Genomic DNA, 16,331 nt, shown 5'->3' with positions numbered 1-16,331 from the left:
CGTCGACCAGGATTCATCGCTGAGTAGCTTACTCCGAACATACAATGTATTTCAAATCTGAAACGCCAAAATAGTGGGATCCAGTAGAAATTGATCATAACCCAAGAATTATGCCAGGAACGTGACCGTAACTAGCGAATTAAGGGCTGTTTGGTAAAGAGGATTCCTTAGAAAATAGATTGGTTTTCTGCGGACCGATACGGTTTCATGTTACACTTTTTTTCTTGAGAAAAGTAGTTTTCTTATTTTTCTCTCAAAAATATTTCTTGGGCATTTCTACAATAACACAATACACCTTTTGCTGATGTGACGTTCATTTTCATGAAAATCAACCTGAAATATAAAAAATGTACATTGATATTGTCCTTTATTCATTTCTACGGATCTCCATTTAACTCAGATTTAAGGGGAATGGAGAGTAAAAGGTAATAAATGGTCCAAATTAAAAATGTGTGTATATTAAGGACTTTCCAATCAATATGATTTTGTGGATATGACCCATTTACAATGGGCCCCACCATTGTAACTGCAGCATGATTGTCGTACAGTGCCAAGTGTTGTGGGACCACGCCTTGGATGGCATTGAGGAGCCTTTGCATCCAAAAGGACATCCAAAGTATCCAGCAACTAATTCAATAATTCGATAATATCAATCCAACTTTAATAACATTGAAAGTTCACTTGATTGCAACAAATCCATCATTGACCCACCTATTAATCGAGAGATTTAAGACATCAATCAACATCCAGGGGCAGTAATATTCCCAAATATTAACTCCGTACATGGGTCAATCGTTGCTACCCCTCGACTGTTCTATATTACAATCCAGGTTAACCACACTTCAGTGAATTTTGCCACACCATTCATTAAATTATTGCCGTGTCAGTATATGCACGTCCATTCAATCTGCACAAATCAAGGCCCCACTGTAGATTAAAATGAACTGGTTGGACATTCCCAACCATTCAGATCATCAGATCAGTCTGTTTTGGTAATGATCTCCATCTAAAATGATGTCATCTTATTTTAGTTACTAGTAACTATGCAATAGACATATTTGACAGAATACAAGGACTCGCACGATAACTCACATGCCATATTTGCCTCCTCTCACTTTATGACACGTGTCAAAGATTTAGGCCGTTGATCAGGTAAATTTCATTAATTAATACTGATGAGCCAAGTTAAAGTTGTACAATGAAAATGAATAGCAAGCGCTCATGTTGGATCCGCATGGTTTTCGCTACACGCATGTTTGCAGTATCCACTAACTAATGAATGGCCCAAGTCACTAACACGTGTGGACCATATCAAAGAGGTCGTGCAAGCCCCACAGTCTATGAGAACACGTTTACTAATTTCATATTCCCATTTCCCCCTCCGTATTTATACATTTATACATCACGTGCATTTGATTACATGCTTTATTTTCTACGTATTTCATTACAAGCTGTGTCCGAAGCGATCAGGGATTCCCTTGCAACGGTGTAGAAGCTAAATATTAAGGTTGTTTTTAACGCCGTATATTATTATCAGTGCAAGTTTAGAGTAGAGAAACCACACAAAATCACATTTTTTTCGCCTACATAGAAACATCTGAATTGCGCTTTTCGGTATCATCCGACACCGAAACCTCAGCATTTCGGTAGCGGCGATCCGCAGAGGCAGTCGTTGCTGAAGAAGGACGATGCTTCCAGATGATTGAACGGCTCTCCTGCCGGAATTTGCCCGCAGAGATGGTTGTAACTCAGATCCAGGTGGCCGATGTACATCGACGTCGTCAGAGATTTCGGGACGGGGCCCGTCAGCTTATTATAGGCCAGATCAAGCTCCATGAAGTAAGATTGTTGCCCGAAAACGTTCGGAATGCTCCCATCCAGCGCATTCCGGCTCAGGTTTAGGATACTCAGCCCCCGGCTCCCCACCAAGCTCGCCGGAATCCGGCCGGAGATGAGATTCTGGTCGAGGTACAGCGATGACAGCACTGGCATCCTACCGATCCACGCCGGGATAGATCCGGAGATCCGGTTAACCGACAGGTCGAGGTCAGCGAGCCGGTACATGCCAGCAATCGACGGGGGGATCTGGCCGGAGACGAGATTGCGGCCAAGGAGCGCTCGGCTGAGCATCTTGAGGTTGCCGAAGTTGGGCGGGATCGGGCCGGAGATCCGGTTGTTCCTGAGGTCGAGATGCTTGAGGGCGGCGAGGTTGGCGATGGAGCGAGGGATGATGCCGGAGATCTGGTTGTCGGCGAGGTTGAGGACGGCGAGGTGTTTAAGCTTGCCGATGCCGGGGGGTATGGTGCCGGAGAGTCGGTTGCCGATGAGTTCGAGGATGCGGAGGAGGGGGAGGGAGGAGATGCAGGGAGGGATGGGGCCGGAGATGTTCTTCCAGTCAGCAATGATGATGGTGGTGAGGCGGTCGAGGTGGCAGATGGACGGTGATATATGGCCGGACATGAAGCCGGATCGGCCGGATTTCTGGAGGATGGGGTCTTCGGACTCGCCGCGGAGGTTGAGATCGGCGACACGGGAATTGGTGGGGTCGCAGCTAACGCCGTACCAGTTGTGGCAGCAGTCGGGGCCTGACCAGGAGGCGAAGAGATTGAGGTAGGGCTCGGTCAGGGCAGATTTGAAGGCGAGGAGGGCTGCCCGGTCTGACGGCGGGCAGGAGTTAACGGTGCAAGTAATGGCGAACAGAAGGAAAGAGAGCGGAAGGAACAACGGACTGTTGCTGGTATCCATCTCCCTCTATCAAAAACTCTACGTTGGGAATCGGGAGGGTAGCATCGGTTTTATACGTTTTTCGGGACAGAAATGATTGATAATACCGTAGTACATTGAATGAACATACCTACCATCATTTGAAATTACTGAAAATAATATACAATTGTTATATCTAAATTGTTCATTTGTTTTGTAACCTCATTTCATGGCATAAGCTTAAAAATAAGGTAGATCCAAAACTTATGTGGCCCCAAAGAAGTTTTCAACGGTAAGCATTCAATCCCGTTGCTTTCTTTGGTGTGGTCCACTTGAGCTTTAGATTTACCTGATTTTTTGATCCATGCTCTAAAATAATCTCAATAAATGGGTGGACGGTGTGGATATAGCCCACACATCATAGTAAGGCCTACACAATTTACTAACATTGAGTGAAATTAGCACAGGAGCCAATGCAATTCCATTTAATGTAATTCCAAACTTTTCCATTCTCCCCAAACATGGAGTGGAATTGACGTAGGACCATAAGAATCCCATCCCCACCTAATCCCTTCTTAATCCCACCTCCTAAAAGGAGTTCGGCAATTACGGAAGTAGTGAGTGGTACTGGGAGTGGGAGATCCGTCCGTCAACTGGTGGGCCCCACAATTTGGATTGGGTTGCTCAAATTTCGCCGATATTTGATAATATCACGGTATCTACTGAGAAGTTTCGAGCTCATATGCATGCACTTAACAGGTTACAGGGTATCCGTTGGTTGGATGGACCACACTTTGTGGTCACCTTCTCAAATTAAGTTAATGAATTAATAAAGAGAAGCTTTCATCTCTATTGTATGCTCCATCTCTGCTAACTTATTAAGTGCATATGACGTCCAAAATTTTGGCCGTATGCACATGATGATTACCTACTGCAAATATCCATCAAGCCTATCTATTCATTAGGTGGGCCATGTGGTAAATATAATCGGTAGCCATTGATAAATAGTAAAATTAAAGTGTGGTCCACTTGATGAGTTGAAATAGCTAATTTTTTTTTGCACAATATGATTCTCATTACGGACCAACTGATTGGACGGGTTGGATGGCACATACGTCAAAGGTTAGTAGTTTTTCGCTTGGTGGGAATAATTAGACGGACCGGACATTCTCAATTTTTTAAATATTTTTATTTTCAGTGAGATTCTACGCTGGTAAAAAAACGGCCAAAACTGAAATTATTCCTGGATATTTCCAATTTTTCAGATAACGAGATTTGTCGCTATGTTATGAACCTGGGACCGGAATTTCCCTCAACTAAAGTTGAAGGGGTGTGAGACCCATCATGTTGTGAATGTGACATCTACTCAGTCCATCGGTAGGTCTAATCATTTTCAGGTACGAGCCCTAATCATCTCTATACAAAGCTAATGTAGAGCCATGCTATTGGAAAATTTATAAAACATAAAAGCCACTGCGTTCAAACCCTGTGACCCGCATGAGTTTTGGATAATCCAGATTTTTTGAAGGATTCCGAACATAGCAATAATGAGATTTGGGACTATGTTCCAACACGGACCGGAATTCCCCGGCGCAACAGTTGTCCGCAGTAGGTAAAACACTGAAGTTGTGTGGGACATGACCTAAGCAGTTGGCTTCGTTTTTCTTTCGCTCTGCTCAGTATCCCTATTTATTTTTTATATTTTGTGAGGATAGTATGATTTAAGTAAGGTGTCGGTCTGAAATTCGAGTACATGTTATGCCCAAGAAATTTGCTGCATGCCGAAACTAATTTGGGGTACTCCTATATAAACTAAATGTTATTGACCTCTGGCATGGAGATAGAGGAGCACATGATGGAATGATTTAGATACCAAACGTCTATTTAGCCAATTATCATTTCGCTAATCAAATAATTTACAAAAGTTGAGACTTTTTTTAATGAGTTCTTTTTTACCTTAAAATTGAAAGACTTTCGAAGGTATAAGAATTGCATGGTCAAACAAAAATCAAAGATGAATGTAAAAAAAATAAGACTTGCTAATAAAATGGGATCACTAACCTAACTAAGAGCAGTGAAATGCTTGACTGAGTAGCACACTGATGAATAAGAAATAAATAATGCTGAAAGTTACAAGCTATTGTCGACCCATCATATGAGTTAAGTAGACGATTCATAAGATTATGGTCTTTCTTCAGATCCAGCATACAAGTGGAGATGGAAGAAAATTACAGCTACTTGGTGCAACTAAGTCGGCCTAGGTTAGAGCATGGACGGATTGAGCTACTCTTAGAGACTAAGAATTATACATTGATAAGCGGTTGAGACAATAAATATCCCGAATGATTGGATAAGTAATGTTGCATTGGATTAATTAATAGATAATTTATTGTTGAGTTTTAGATTGATATTGGGATCTTTTGCTTTGAACTCTCATCTATTATTTATAAACTCTCGAGTGACATCATGAGAATAACCTTTACTAATGTGGCAAACTCGCATATTCTCATCTATAAAGTGACAATTAACATGTCAACATCATAATAATGGACTCTTAAATGTGCTCCGATATTAACATAGTCATAACGGTTACTAGTAGCGGTGTACATGAGTCAAACTGAGTCGAGCTTGGCACAGCTTGACTCAGCTCGGCCACTTGTAGACCCCAGCTCGAACTCGGCTCAGCTTGGTCCTCGAGCCTGACTGGCCAATTCGGCTTGGTTCGGTCAATAGGTCAGGCCAATTCAAGTCAAGATCGAGCCAAGTTCACCTCTACAGCATTTTTACAAACACATGGACTGCATCTCAAATTGTCACTATTTGTAAAACGGCAGCAGCGATTTTTACAGGTATTTCATCAAACACCTCGTATGCAACATCAAAATCATGAAAAAAAAATGTATTTGTTTCACATACATACCTTCCTTGCCACCAGTCGACATTTGGTTGGGTCATTTCATCAAACAATTGGTGAGCAACATCAATACTAAAGTAACCGAGTCATTGAACTGGTTCGATCCGAGTCTGATTCAAGCCAAGTTCGATCGAGTTGAGTCAAGCTCAGCCAAGCTCGAACTCAGTTAGAAATTTTTTTGAGCTCAAAAAATCAGCTCGACTCGAATCAAACTAAGTTTCAAACCGAGTCGAATCAAGCTTTTTCAAGTTGAGTTAAGCGAGCTAATTGAGCTAACTTTGCTCTTGTATAGCCCTAGCTACTAGTCCTTATCCAGATATCACCCAAAAACCATAAGTCCTCCAAAAAAATTTCATTAATGTGGTCTTCAATATATTCACCATACAACGTGAAAATATTATGCTTGTCACGTTGCAGCTTCTTAATTAGTGGTTAATGTCTTATTCAAACTAAAAACTACACAATAGATGACGCCCTTCTTTTTGTGGCATCCGCCGGAAATTTTTGTAAAGTTTTCACTATATTAACAAAGGTACAGCTGTTGTACTCTCTCTAAAAAATAAATTTAGAAAAATGTAAAGACTAGATTTGAACCCAAAAGAAGGTAACATCACCATCACACCATGTATTATATATAGCTGTTAATATTCTTTCATTATTATTATTTTTATATTTGAACTCCATATCAACACTATTAAATGCACTTATAATTAAAATTAATTTAATTATTAAATATCGAGTTGAGTTAATTAAAGAGTCATTAGAGTCTTCGAGTCAACCCTTTCGGATTAGGCACCGAATCGATCAAGTCCAGTTTTCAAGTTTTTGAACTATGTTCTGATCAAGTCCTTTTGCCCCATGAAACGTGGACCTTTGTCCTCTAGTGATTGTCGGCTGTCAATCTGATGGTTACACTGTCATTGAACCGCTGTGATTTTTTAAGCCATAGAAACTCCAAGGTAGGGCCCACTTGATGAATGGTCCGTATCTCACATGCATATGACACATGTATGGTTGTCAGACGTACGCCCATAGCCATTATGCGATACTTCGTGGGCAAGTCCATAGGTAGAGAAAGGACGGGGAGACCACTTGAGTGAAACAGGGAGTAAACAATCACATGCCATGAAAGAAATCTTTGGAGTTTTCACAATTTTAGGGATCATGCTAACCAAAATGGGTGGTCCAAAGTCAGATATTGCATAGATGTGAGTCATGTTGAGAAGGTACTACACGCCAAAAACTAAGTGGGACCCTTACCCTATCTATCATCAGATCTTGGAATTGAAACTCCTTTTTAAAGCTTTTATTTTTTTAAGAAAAAGGTACAATTGCCAGAAAGCTTTAAATTCCAAATATTTAAAAAGATAACATGAAATATTATCAGGCAAACCAAAAGTAAGACTGATCACATCAGATCATCCATCCGCATCATTTTTTTCAGTCATCCTTTTCTCAATCCATGGATGAGATTGTTAGGATTGTCAAAACAAAGTGGTTCTTTAGAATCATGAGCAATCATTGATGGCCGGGAAGTATTAATCAAATGGCTTAACTGTTTATTAGATCTATATTTATAGAAATTATGAGCTTGGCCGTCCATATAGGGGCCATTGATCAGATAGTTAATATCATTAGATTGGTATGATATTTGCATGGTATTATCCTATGAAATATGATTGGATCTAAAAGACAATCTAGATCAATCAATTGGATTATTCAACTATCCCAATGCACCTGAAAGCACTGGATTGTTTTATTTACACACACTCTCTGATACTTTTTCTTCTACCTTTTTTGTAGGATTTCTTTTTCCTTTTTTTTACTATAACTTTTTTAAGAAATGGTTGAAACCATGAACATTTCCCATTCCATTTTCTTGCCATGGGGATTAACCATGTCATTGACTGTCCAATCAAAAGTCCATTTTGAACGGTCAACAGAATTTACGGACAGCGGTCCATGGAAAAAGTTCATTGATGGGATAAGTAGGCTTAATCCAATATTAGTGAAGTTCTTTTGGGTTATGGCCCAATTGGTAGACCACTCATTATACTGTATGAATTGATGGCTCAAATCTATTTCCAGTTTAATTACTTGACATGTTAGTTTTTGTATGACTGAAGACTGATGAGGACTGATGAAGACTACTAGTAGGTGGACGCGCGTGCGCATCTCTCTACAATTGTATGGGTAAAGATATTATGAGGTCCATTTCTTGGGAAGCTTCCAATATGGTCAAGCTTTTCGGGCCCCACCATGATGTATGAGACACATCCATCCCATTAATCAGATGCACCCTTTCAGAGTGAGGGATGAGCCTAAAATTCAGTCAAATCTATAACTTTGGTGGACCACACCATAGACAATACTGGAGAGAGGATGCCCACACATTGAAACCTTCTTGGTTGTATATAAGGCTTAGTGAGATGTGGTTTAGAGATCCACCTCATCCACTGTATGTATCCCACTTGGATGGCTTTAGGCTATTCCAAAATCCACGTTGGCCCCACCAAGTACTTTTAAATTGATTAGGCATAAGTTCCTGTGGTTTCAAATGATATGGCCCACCTGATGATGTAGAGAGGGTCGCTGGACAGTTTCATGGCCAAGATGGATCAGAAAAGGCCCGGTTGACGACAAATGTGATCTAGACCGTCAAATCGTAAATCAGGTGTATTTCGCAATCCGGAACGAGTTATCAGGCGTAAAATACATGATTTTAGGGTAGAGTGAGCTACTTTAGCTACCTAACCCCACTATGCTGGGTTACGCAAGCCGGATTTGTGAAATACTACTAGATTGATTGTCGTTTCCCTATTTTAATTCTATTTTTACTATAAATAGTAAGTTTTAATTAGTTTGATTATAACTCTTCATCAATTGGGCTTTAGGAGTTGTGCCCGACGTATTGGTGAAGTCAAATAGGGCACCTACTATTTTTGGCCGAAAACCTTGCACACTAGTAGACATCACGACCATCTATAAATAATAAGTTTACTATTTATAGAAAGCTGTGAATTCTAGGAGTTTTATTTATAGTTTGATTCTGATTTCTCTCTTATTACTTGATATCCCTATTTAAATGGTTGTGAACTCATTTATTTTATTTTTCAATCAATAATAAATTTTATAAATTTTATTTTATATTTTCCTTGTTCTTTCTTTATGGATTCGAGGAGTCTCTGTGAGGAGTTCAGAGATGTTCCGTGGATTTAGAACAATTATCCTCTCGAGGAAGACCGTGCTTGACCTCACGTCCTCCCATGCATCACTTGAGTTTTAGATACGGCTGTTTTTAGCATATCCCACAACCTAGAGGAGACATACTAAATACAGGGCGTAGATGTCCATCAAACATTATAATGGAGACACAGAGCTTGATCTCGTTAGAAGCTGCCGTGAGGTCAACCTCATGGTGGCATTTCCCGAAAGAGGGGAGACGCTTAACTTCACACACGTGTGAGAACCACATGTCAATGCACAGACGCATGTGATGTCATGTGGCACATTTGTGAGAACTGAGCTTTCGATTAGATGAGCTCTGCTGTTTAGATATTCTGTTGTAAAAATCAAGCCATGGGTGAAACAACTGAATGGTCAGAACATTCTTTAACCTCGAAGAGTATGAGTTGTCTGATATTTTTGGGAAACCTCATGGGAAGCTCAGCTCTCACAGACTAGTTTCATATTTGCGCGTGGGCCTGCATGTGAATGGTACGACTATACGCGTGTAGAATTTGCAAACTTCCCACTTTATATAGAGGGGGTAACTCTCGGTGATGGAGACCGTTCATCTACTGACCCTCATCCTTGGATGGCCCATGGTGCAAAATAAATGAACGCTGGCCCACCCTATTACAGATTTTGGTTCATTGGATGTGAACCATTGGCCTTTTTATTCCAAACGTCCGTTTGTGGGCGATGGTGGAGCGCAGTCAGTACACTGAACTCTCCAATCAGTTCGACTTCTGCGGTGTGGTCCATGCACGGTAGGGACCACCGAGCTCCCACAAACCACAAGTTAACACGTACGAGGATCCTGTGTTTGCCCATAGTGGTAATTACGAGGGGTAGAGCCAATTTCTTCAAGGCACACGTCGCATTGAGATTTACCATTTAGGACCGTCCATCAAGTTGCTTTCACTGTGGATGGAAACCTGTTCAAAGTACACATACATAGGAGTATTCCGTCCATCCGATCAGTGACCATCAAAGCAACGGTAGAAAACAAAAAATGGTAATGGGTCAAATATTAGGACTGTCTAATAACTATGACTTTTGGATCATAACCAGTCCATGTTAAGACACTAAATGGACGGCTCCGATTATTACATTACCCTGACACGTGTAGTATAGAGTCTACCAGTTCCGGCACATGTCATGTGCCATGAACCACGTAATGCGGAGGAAAATGGGACCCTAAATTGCGACCGGGCGGACGTTTGAGGAGACATTGGGCTAACTCGTCATTAAGGATTACGCGTTGCCCACATGAAAGCATGCCACGTGTCAAAATCTGAAGCCATTAAATATCCGACGTGGGACACCCTTTTCAAGCTTATCAAAAAGAACATGGAGATGTCCTTATGTACAGAGATGCACGTCACTCCACATTTCATGAAAATTCATAAAGCTATATTGCATGCGATCACGGATTCCGGGCCTCATGTCATTTTGCATACGTGGCACAAATGAATGGCGTCTAAACCATCAATTTCATATTTCCAATGCTGAATGGGCCATGATCCCAATGTTTGGACGATTCTAGCCCTTGAATTGGTGGCATAGAAATAAACACTAAAAGACAAGAGATAAGCAACGGTTCCCATTAAGTGATGAAAGGCTTATTTATTAGATATTTAAGACAGTTCAATCTTAGCTAAATTTAGTTAGGGACAAATTAACTACTGTGCCCACATGATGCTTGGTCAAGATCATCATACACATGTGCCACGTGTGTGGGACACACATAGAGGCACGAAAATGACGTGCGTCCAGATGCAGGTAATCTCCTCCTTGCATGATGCATGAACCCATGTCATAAAAGTCACAACAAAAGGAAGGAAATGATAAATGGATGGCAGTGGATTGCAGATGTTAGGGAAAGAGCCTCTATTCTCTCCAATAATTGAAGAGGAATTATGGCCCTTTTGGTGGGCTGGATCAGCAAGGGGTGTTAGATGGGCCAGTAACTGACACGCGGCAGTAGGGAAGTTCATCTACGCTGATTATGTAGTGGGTCCCATCAGTGGATAGCTAGCCCATGGTTGCAAATCGCTTGGAATTTGCTATCCTATCTAGAAGAAAAATGGCCTTGTAGTAAAACATGAATTGGTTCACGTTAGCATTCAACAGGAAAAGGCTGATGGTTAGGACCGTCCTTGTGATTTTCTAGGGTGGGCCATCTTCGAACAGGACCCACTAGATGGACAGTTTGGATTGGATTAACTACGCCACCTGACAATTTTCAAGTATTGGCATGGATGACACATCTGAATTATTCTGCTCTGGTTTTTCAGTTCATATAAGTGGGACGGGCCATGCATGATCCAGACCATTGGCCTATTAGGTCTCACCGTTGGTCGACCATTGCTAAAAATTTCAGCCATATTGGAATGACCCTGACCTCTGAATTTGCAGACTGCAAATAGATGGTAAAGATATACGACACTGGTCAGATTGTACTAACAAAAGAAGCCTGTATTGTTTTTTACGGTCTAATTACAATCTGGGAATTCTTATTGACAGTGAGGCCCAGAAGATCAATGGTCCGGATTACTAGGTGGCTGAGCATTTGTTCATCGAGCAAGCATTCTTCAAGCCTAAAATTTAAAAATAATAATAATAAATAAATAAATAAATTTGTGAGACGCTGCTTGCATGCTCATGAAGACAAGCTGAATATAGATTGTTCAAACCATAACTGCATGCCAAACCGAGGAAATTAATTAAGCACGCACGTGTACTCAAAATACGATTCTTGAAAACAGATAGTATATACTTGCTGAAAAGGGTGGCTAAGTAAAGGAGCTCTTCAAAACGTTGCATGCTAAAATACAAATGCTCTGCATACATACGTTACGTGCCAAATGTACTACATTGGTATGACTGCCATGTTTGAAAACCCATATACGACTAATTTTTGAGATATCCCATGACCTAAAAGGGACCCGTGAAATGCATGGTGTTGATATTCAACACACATCACGGTGGGGCCTATACAGCTCGATCTCATGGGAACATCCCATGAGGTCAAGTTGTGTTTGCCCCACTATGATGTGTGTCAAACATTTACCCCATCAGTCAGATGCACTGGGCTTAAAAATCAAGTCAATCCATGACTTGGGTGGGCCACACCACATACGATAACAGTTGAGAGGGAGTTATCCTCCCATTAAAAGATTCATAATCATTTATTGGGCCCACCAATATGTGGTTCACAAATCCAGCCCATCCATTGTGTGTGTCCCACTTGGATAAGGGGTTAAACCAAGTTTCAGCCGCATCCAAAACTCAGGAGGCCCACAAAGTGCTTTTATATGTTTTAGACATGTCTTCACATGGTTTTAAATGATACGGCCCACCATGAATCCAATATATGGCTGATTTTTGGGATATCTCATAACTTAAAGAGGACCTATCAAATGCACAGTGTTAATTTTTAACACAAACGCCAACATTCAAATGTCCTGTGTATTTCATGTGCCTTCATCTTCAATTTAAAGCTAACCATACAATGTGGATGCAACTTAGGTGGGTTGGGTTGGGTTGGGTTGGGGTTAATTTGAGCTTAAAGACAATCTGACGTCAATATCAACCTGTATTTTGAACCAACATATGTCAATTCCAAACTTACCCGCCTATACCAAACCTAACAAAATGCATGTGATTAGCCTACCAAAATTCAATTTGAATTTGGATCTTTTACTTCTTACAAACAGAAAATCCTACCAATTCTAATCTAATTGGATCACATCATCATACACTTCATTTAATGCAGCAATGCTGACAACGTTATTTTATTTTATTTTTTTGTTAGTACACAATGTTAGTGACGACTTAGATGTAAGTAAGAATATTTTCATGCTTGTGAAAAAAAGAGGATCCGGATTCAATTCATGATAGGATAGCTTTTTCCAACCCAAACCCAACCAAAGGACCCGGACAACCTGCCAATCGGGTTCGGGTTGACTCAAATCCAAGTTGCAGCCCTCGCTGTGAGAAATAAAATACAATACACGAATCACCGGGTGCGAAATATCTTGCACGGTACATCCAAACACCATTTAAGATCCCGAAAGTTATTCTTGTTGACACGACTCGAGCCCGCTTTGGATCGTCTATCTCAATGACGCTTGAAATATACAATGCTAGACCAAATTAAATACTTTTTTCCATTCATCCAGAAACTCTACAGTGGCCCATCTTTTCATCATCAAGCAATACTCCATCGGAAAATTTTACTCTTAAGACCCTTGATTGATTTTCCTTTTCCCGTCAAATATGAAACGTTGGTTAAACTGTCCATTCTCTAGCCACCAATCCGAGAGTCCAGGTGGTCCAATTGAGGGGATTTTTCAAGGGCATGGCACTCCTACCATTGGATCCACGAAATGAACGGTTTGGATGAAACTGATCACAATCGATAGGGCCGCTGGCTCTTGACAGAACAAAATTACATTTTTGTTCACTCGAGCACCATATCGTACTCCCACCGAACGAGTGTCGGCGTAACATGACGTCCACGTGCAGAGCCAATCATGCGAACAGAAAAGCACAATCATAATAGAGCTACGTGGTGACACGTGTGACGGCAGTGTACGTCGGTAGGAGTAAGATACCATATGATCCTGGGCACGAGAATATGCACAGGTACTCGCGTTTTTAGTTGGATAGAGGTGGAGCCCAGCGTTTGATGATCAAGATCTTGAATTGTTGGGACCCACCGAAGTGGACCATTCCATAAAAAAATCCTCCACAGGAAACTCTTGACCTTTCAATTTGTAGCCTCCGGTTACGAAAAGAAATACAGCAACGGTCCAGATTTTACCTGAAAAGGGACAAGACTGACGGTTAGGATAGGCCAATCTCACCAAATTTTGGAGATGCATCCATCCAAAGGTGTGTCCCAATAGTTCAATGGCTTGGATCGCTGGACTATGGGGTGATTTGTACAAACTGAAAACACAAGTACAATGTACAATATACAGACATCAGATCGATAAGAGGATTTTGCGCCGTTTAGACCCATCATACTACCCGCCTTTTTTCATTCTGACCCAAAAAAACCTTAATCACCAAAGTAGAGCTCTATTAGTACAGATGAACCCAGAAAGATGAAAATATCCTTACTTTTTTCAGTTGCTTTACCCTAACAGTCAGGGATATTTTCGTCAAAATCCCTATCTCTGTACCCTAATAATCAACTTCGGTGAGATAAGTTTTCGGGCAATGAAAAAAAAAAAAAGAAAAGGCATACCACGGACTCATCTACAATGCTAATTTTTTCTTCGACAAGCGTAGCTGATACACTACTTTGGAGCAAATGCAGTTTCGTGCCTCGGGCTTATGTATAATAACATGGCACACGTTTATCATGATCTAAACCAGGAACCCAGAGGGATCAACTGTCTATTTGCTAATAATGAAAAATTACTTGGATGGATTGTTAACTAATGTTTTAAATCTGTAAATCAACATGATTGTCAACGACAATTTGATAACATTGAGAGACTTTAATGCATTCGAAGTCCATCTTCTCTCATTCAGATGGTCTTTTCTTTGCTACCAGTGCCATGAAGAATTACAATCCCCACCATTATTCTTTCTCTACTACTTTAATTAAAAAGTAGGGATAACAGTATCAAGGTCTAAAGTATCACTACCATGGTATATAGTATCCACCAGATTCTCATAGAAATTTTTTAATGGATGTCAACAACATTATAGCTTTGTCTTCTTCATCGATCTTCACTTCCACACTTGTTAGTTTAAAAACGAGTTTGTCGAAGGTAGTAATGTGTTCAAAGATATCTGACACTTCCGTCATTTTCAGAGTGTACAATTGTCTCTTTAGATATAAGACATTGAAGAGCGACTTCGTTATGTAGAGGCTCTCCAACCTTGCCAATAAGCCTACGTAGTTGTCTCATTGATAATATTATAGAGGACTTCATCGACCAAACATAATTGAATTGCGTTAATTGTAATCTGATCAAGATCATCCAAATCCTCTTTTTTCATCATTTTGGGACATTTCGCTTTGTCAATGTGTGTCTGCGATACGCCTTGTTGAATTTAGAAGGTTTTCATCTTCAATCTTCATAATTCAAAGTTGTTTTTATTTGTAAACTTCTCCGTCTAAAATTTCACATTCGATCTCTTCAATCTCATGTCCCAAATTCAATTTAAAACCTCAACATAAAGTTTACACTCTGATATCACTTGTTGTGCGCAACCACCACACGTTATGCAAGAAAGCAACCTTAGAACAAATCAAACACTCAATAAAAAAACAAAAATTAAGTGATCGCAAAGAAACACAAAGATTTTATTTGGAAAAATCCTTGTGGAAAAAAACCACGCCACCAAATAACAAACGATCTATTATAATAAAAAAGTTACAAGAGATGGAACAACTTTTTTTTTTTTTTTTTTTAAAAATCCCAACTTTTCCCTTGCAAAAATCCTAGAAATCGCGTAAGCTCGCTCTACATTAATACACTGATTGACCCTAATTTTTTTTTATTACAAATGCTTATATAGACTTCCGTATGAAATTAGAAACAAAACCCACACTTACGCAGAACTTACACATCCCATTCGATCAATTTTACATGACCTTCGGTCGACCGGAATCATCACAAGGACTCTCAGTTGATTGGAATCCAACCGAAAACATTACATGGAGGTTTAGTTGACCGAACTCCACTGGACAGATCAAAGGCACTTTGACAATAGTTAGAATATGAGTCAAATCCATTTTAATATGACCCAAGTCACCCTAGTGAGACAATTTAAAAAATGTTTCCACGTTAAAGCAGGTTGGGTTTATTTGGAGATGACCCACACGCACCTACGTAGTTCTTCGGATCGAACTTTTGGACCCAAGCTGCCCTTTGATCTAAAATTTGCACCATACTGACTAGTTTTCGGGTGGGGTCCAGTGACCCAGATTCATTTGCACTCCTGTATATAATGCAAGCAGTTTTGGACAATTCTGCCCCTAAAATTAGTTTCCCAACTGTGGAGAACTTCTGATATTCAAAGGACATGGTAGACAATTCAAATGGACCAGTACTCCTTTTCTTTTCTTTTTTCTTTCTTACACATTTGAAATAGACTGGTACTTTTTCTTTCTTTCTTTTTCTTGTTTTTTTTTTTTAAACTACGTACTTACACCCACACACACTACAGTGAGAGTTCACCATACCTGTACTCGAATCCATTAGCTCGTGTTGAAACTCTTGTGAGTGTACCACTGACTGGTACATAGGAATTAAAAATGAGTCACGGGTCAAATGGTGCAGTTTTCACCCACAAATAGTAAGCAACGGACGTGAATTTTTCCACAAAGGCCTCTCACGAGGGTTGCACAGCTAAAATGGCACCTTATCGCGGTATGGTACGAGTAGATGAATTGTTTCACCCCTGGATTGCAGGACGCGGATTCCTTAAAGTTGCCAGGTGGCTACTGGTCGGTGCTCGGTGG

General features: G+C 40.4%; 1 protein-coding gene across 1 annotated transcript; it reads right to left on the bottom strand.

The window, feature by feature from the left end:
• Positions 1-1,351: 1,351 nt before the first annotated feature.
• LOC131220769 (DNA damage-repair/toleration protein DRT100-like) lies at positions 1,352-2,774 on the bottom strand. The gene has a single exon (XM_058215605.1). It carries the CDS (start codon positions 2,743-2,745, stop codon positions 1,636-1,638), a length of 1,110 nt encoding a protein of 369 aa, XP_058071588.1. The 5' UTR covers positions 2,746-2,774; the 3' UTR covers positions 1,352-1,635.
• Between the last annotated feature and the right edge of the window lie 13,557 nt (positions 2,775-16,331).

Source organism: Magnolia sinica, chromosome 1, assembly GCF_029962835.1.
Source record: "Magnolia sinica isolate HGM2019 chromosome 1, MsV1, whole genome shotgun sequence".
Classification (NCBI taxonomy): Eukaryota; Viridiplantae; Streptophyta; class Magnoliopsida; order Magnoliales; family Magnoliaceae; genus Magnolia; species Magnolia sinica.
Note: the sequence above shows the minus strand (reverse complement) of the source record. Positions and strands in the feature narration are given on the sequence as shown.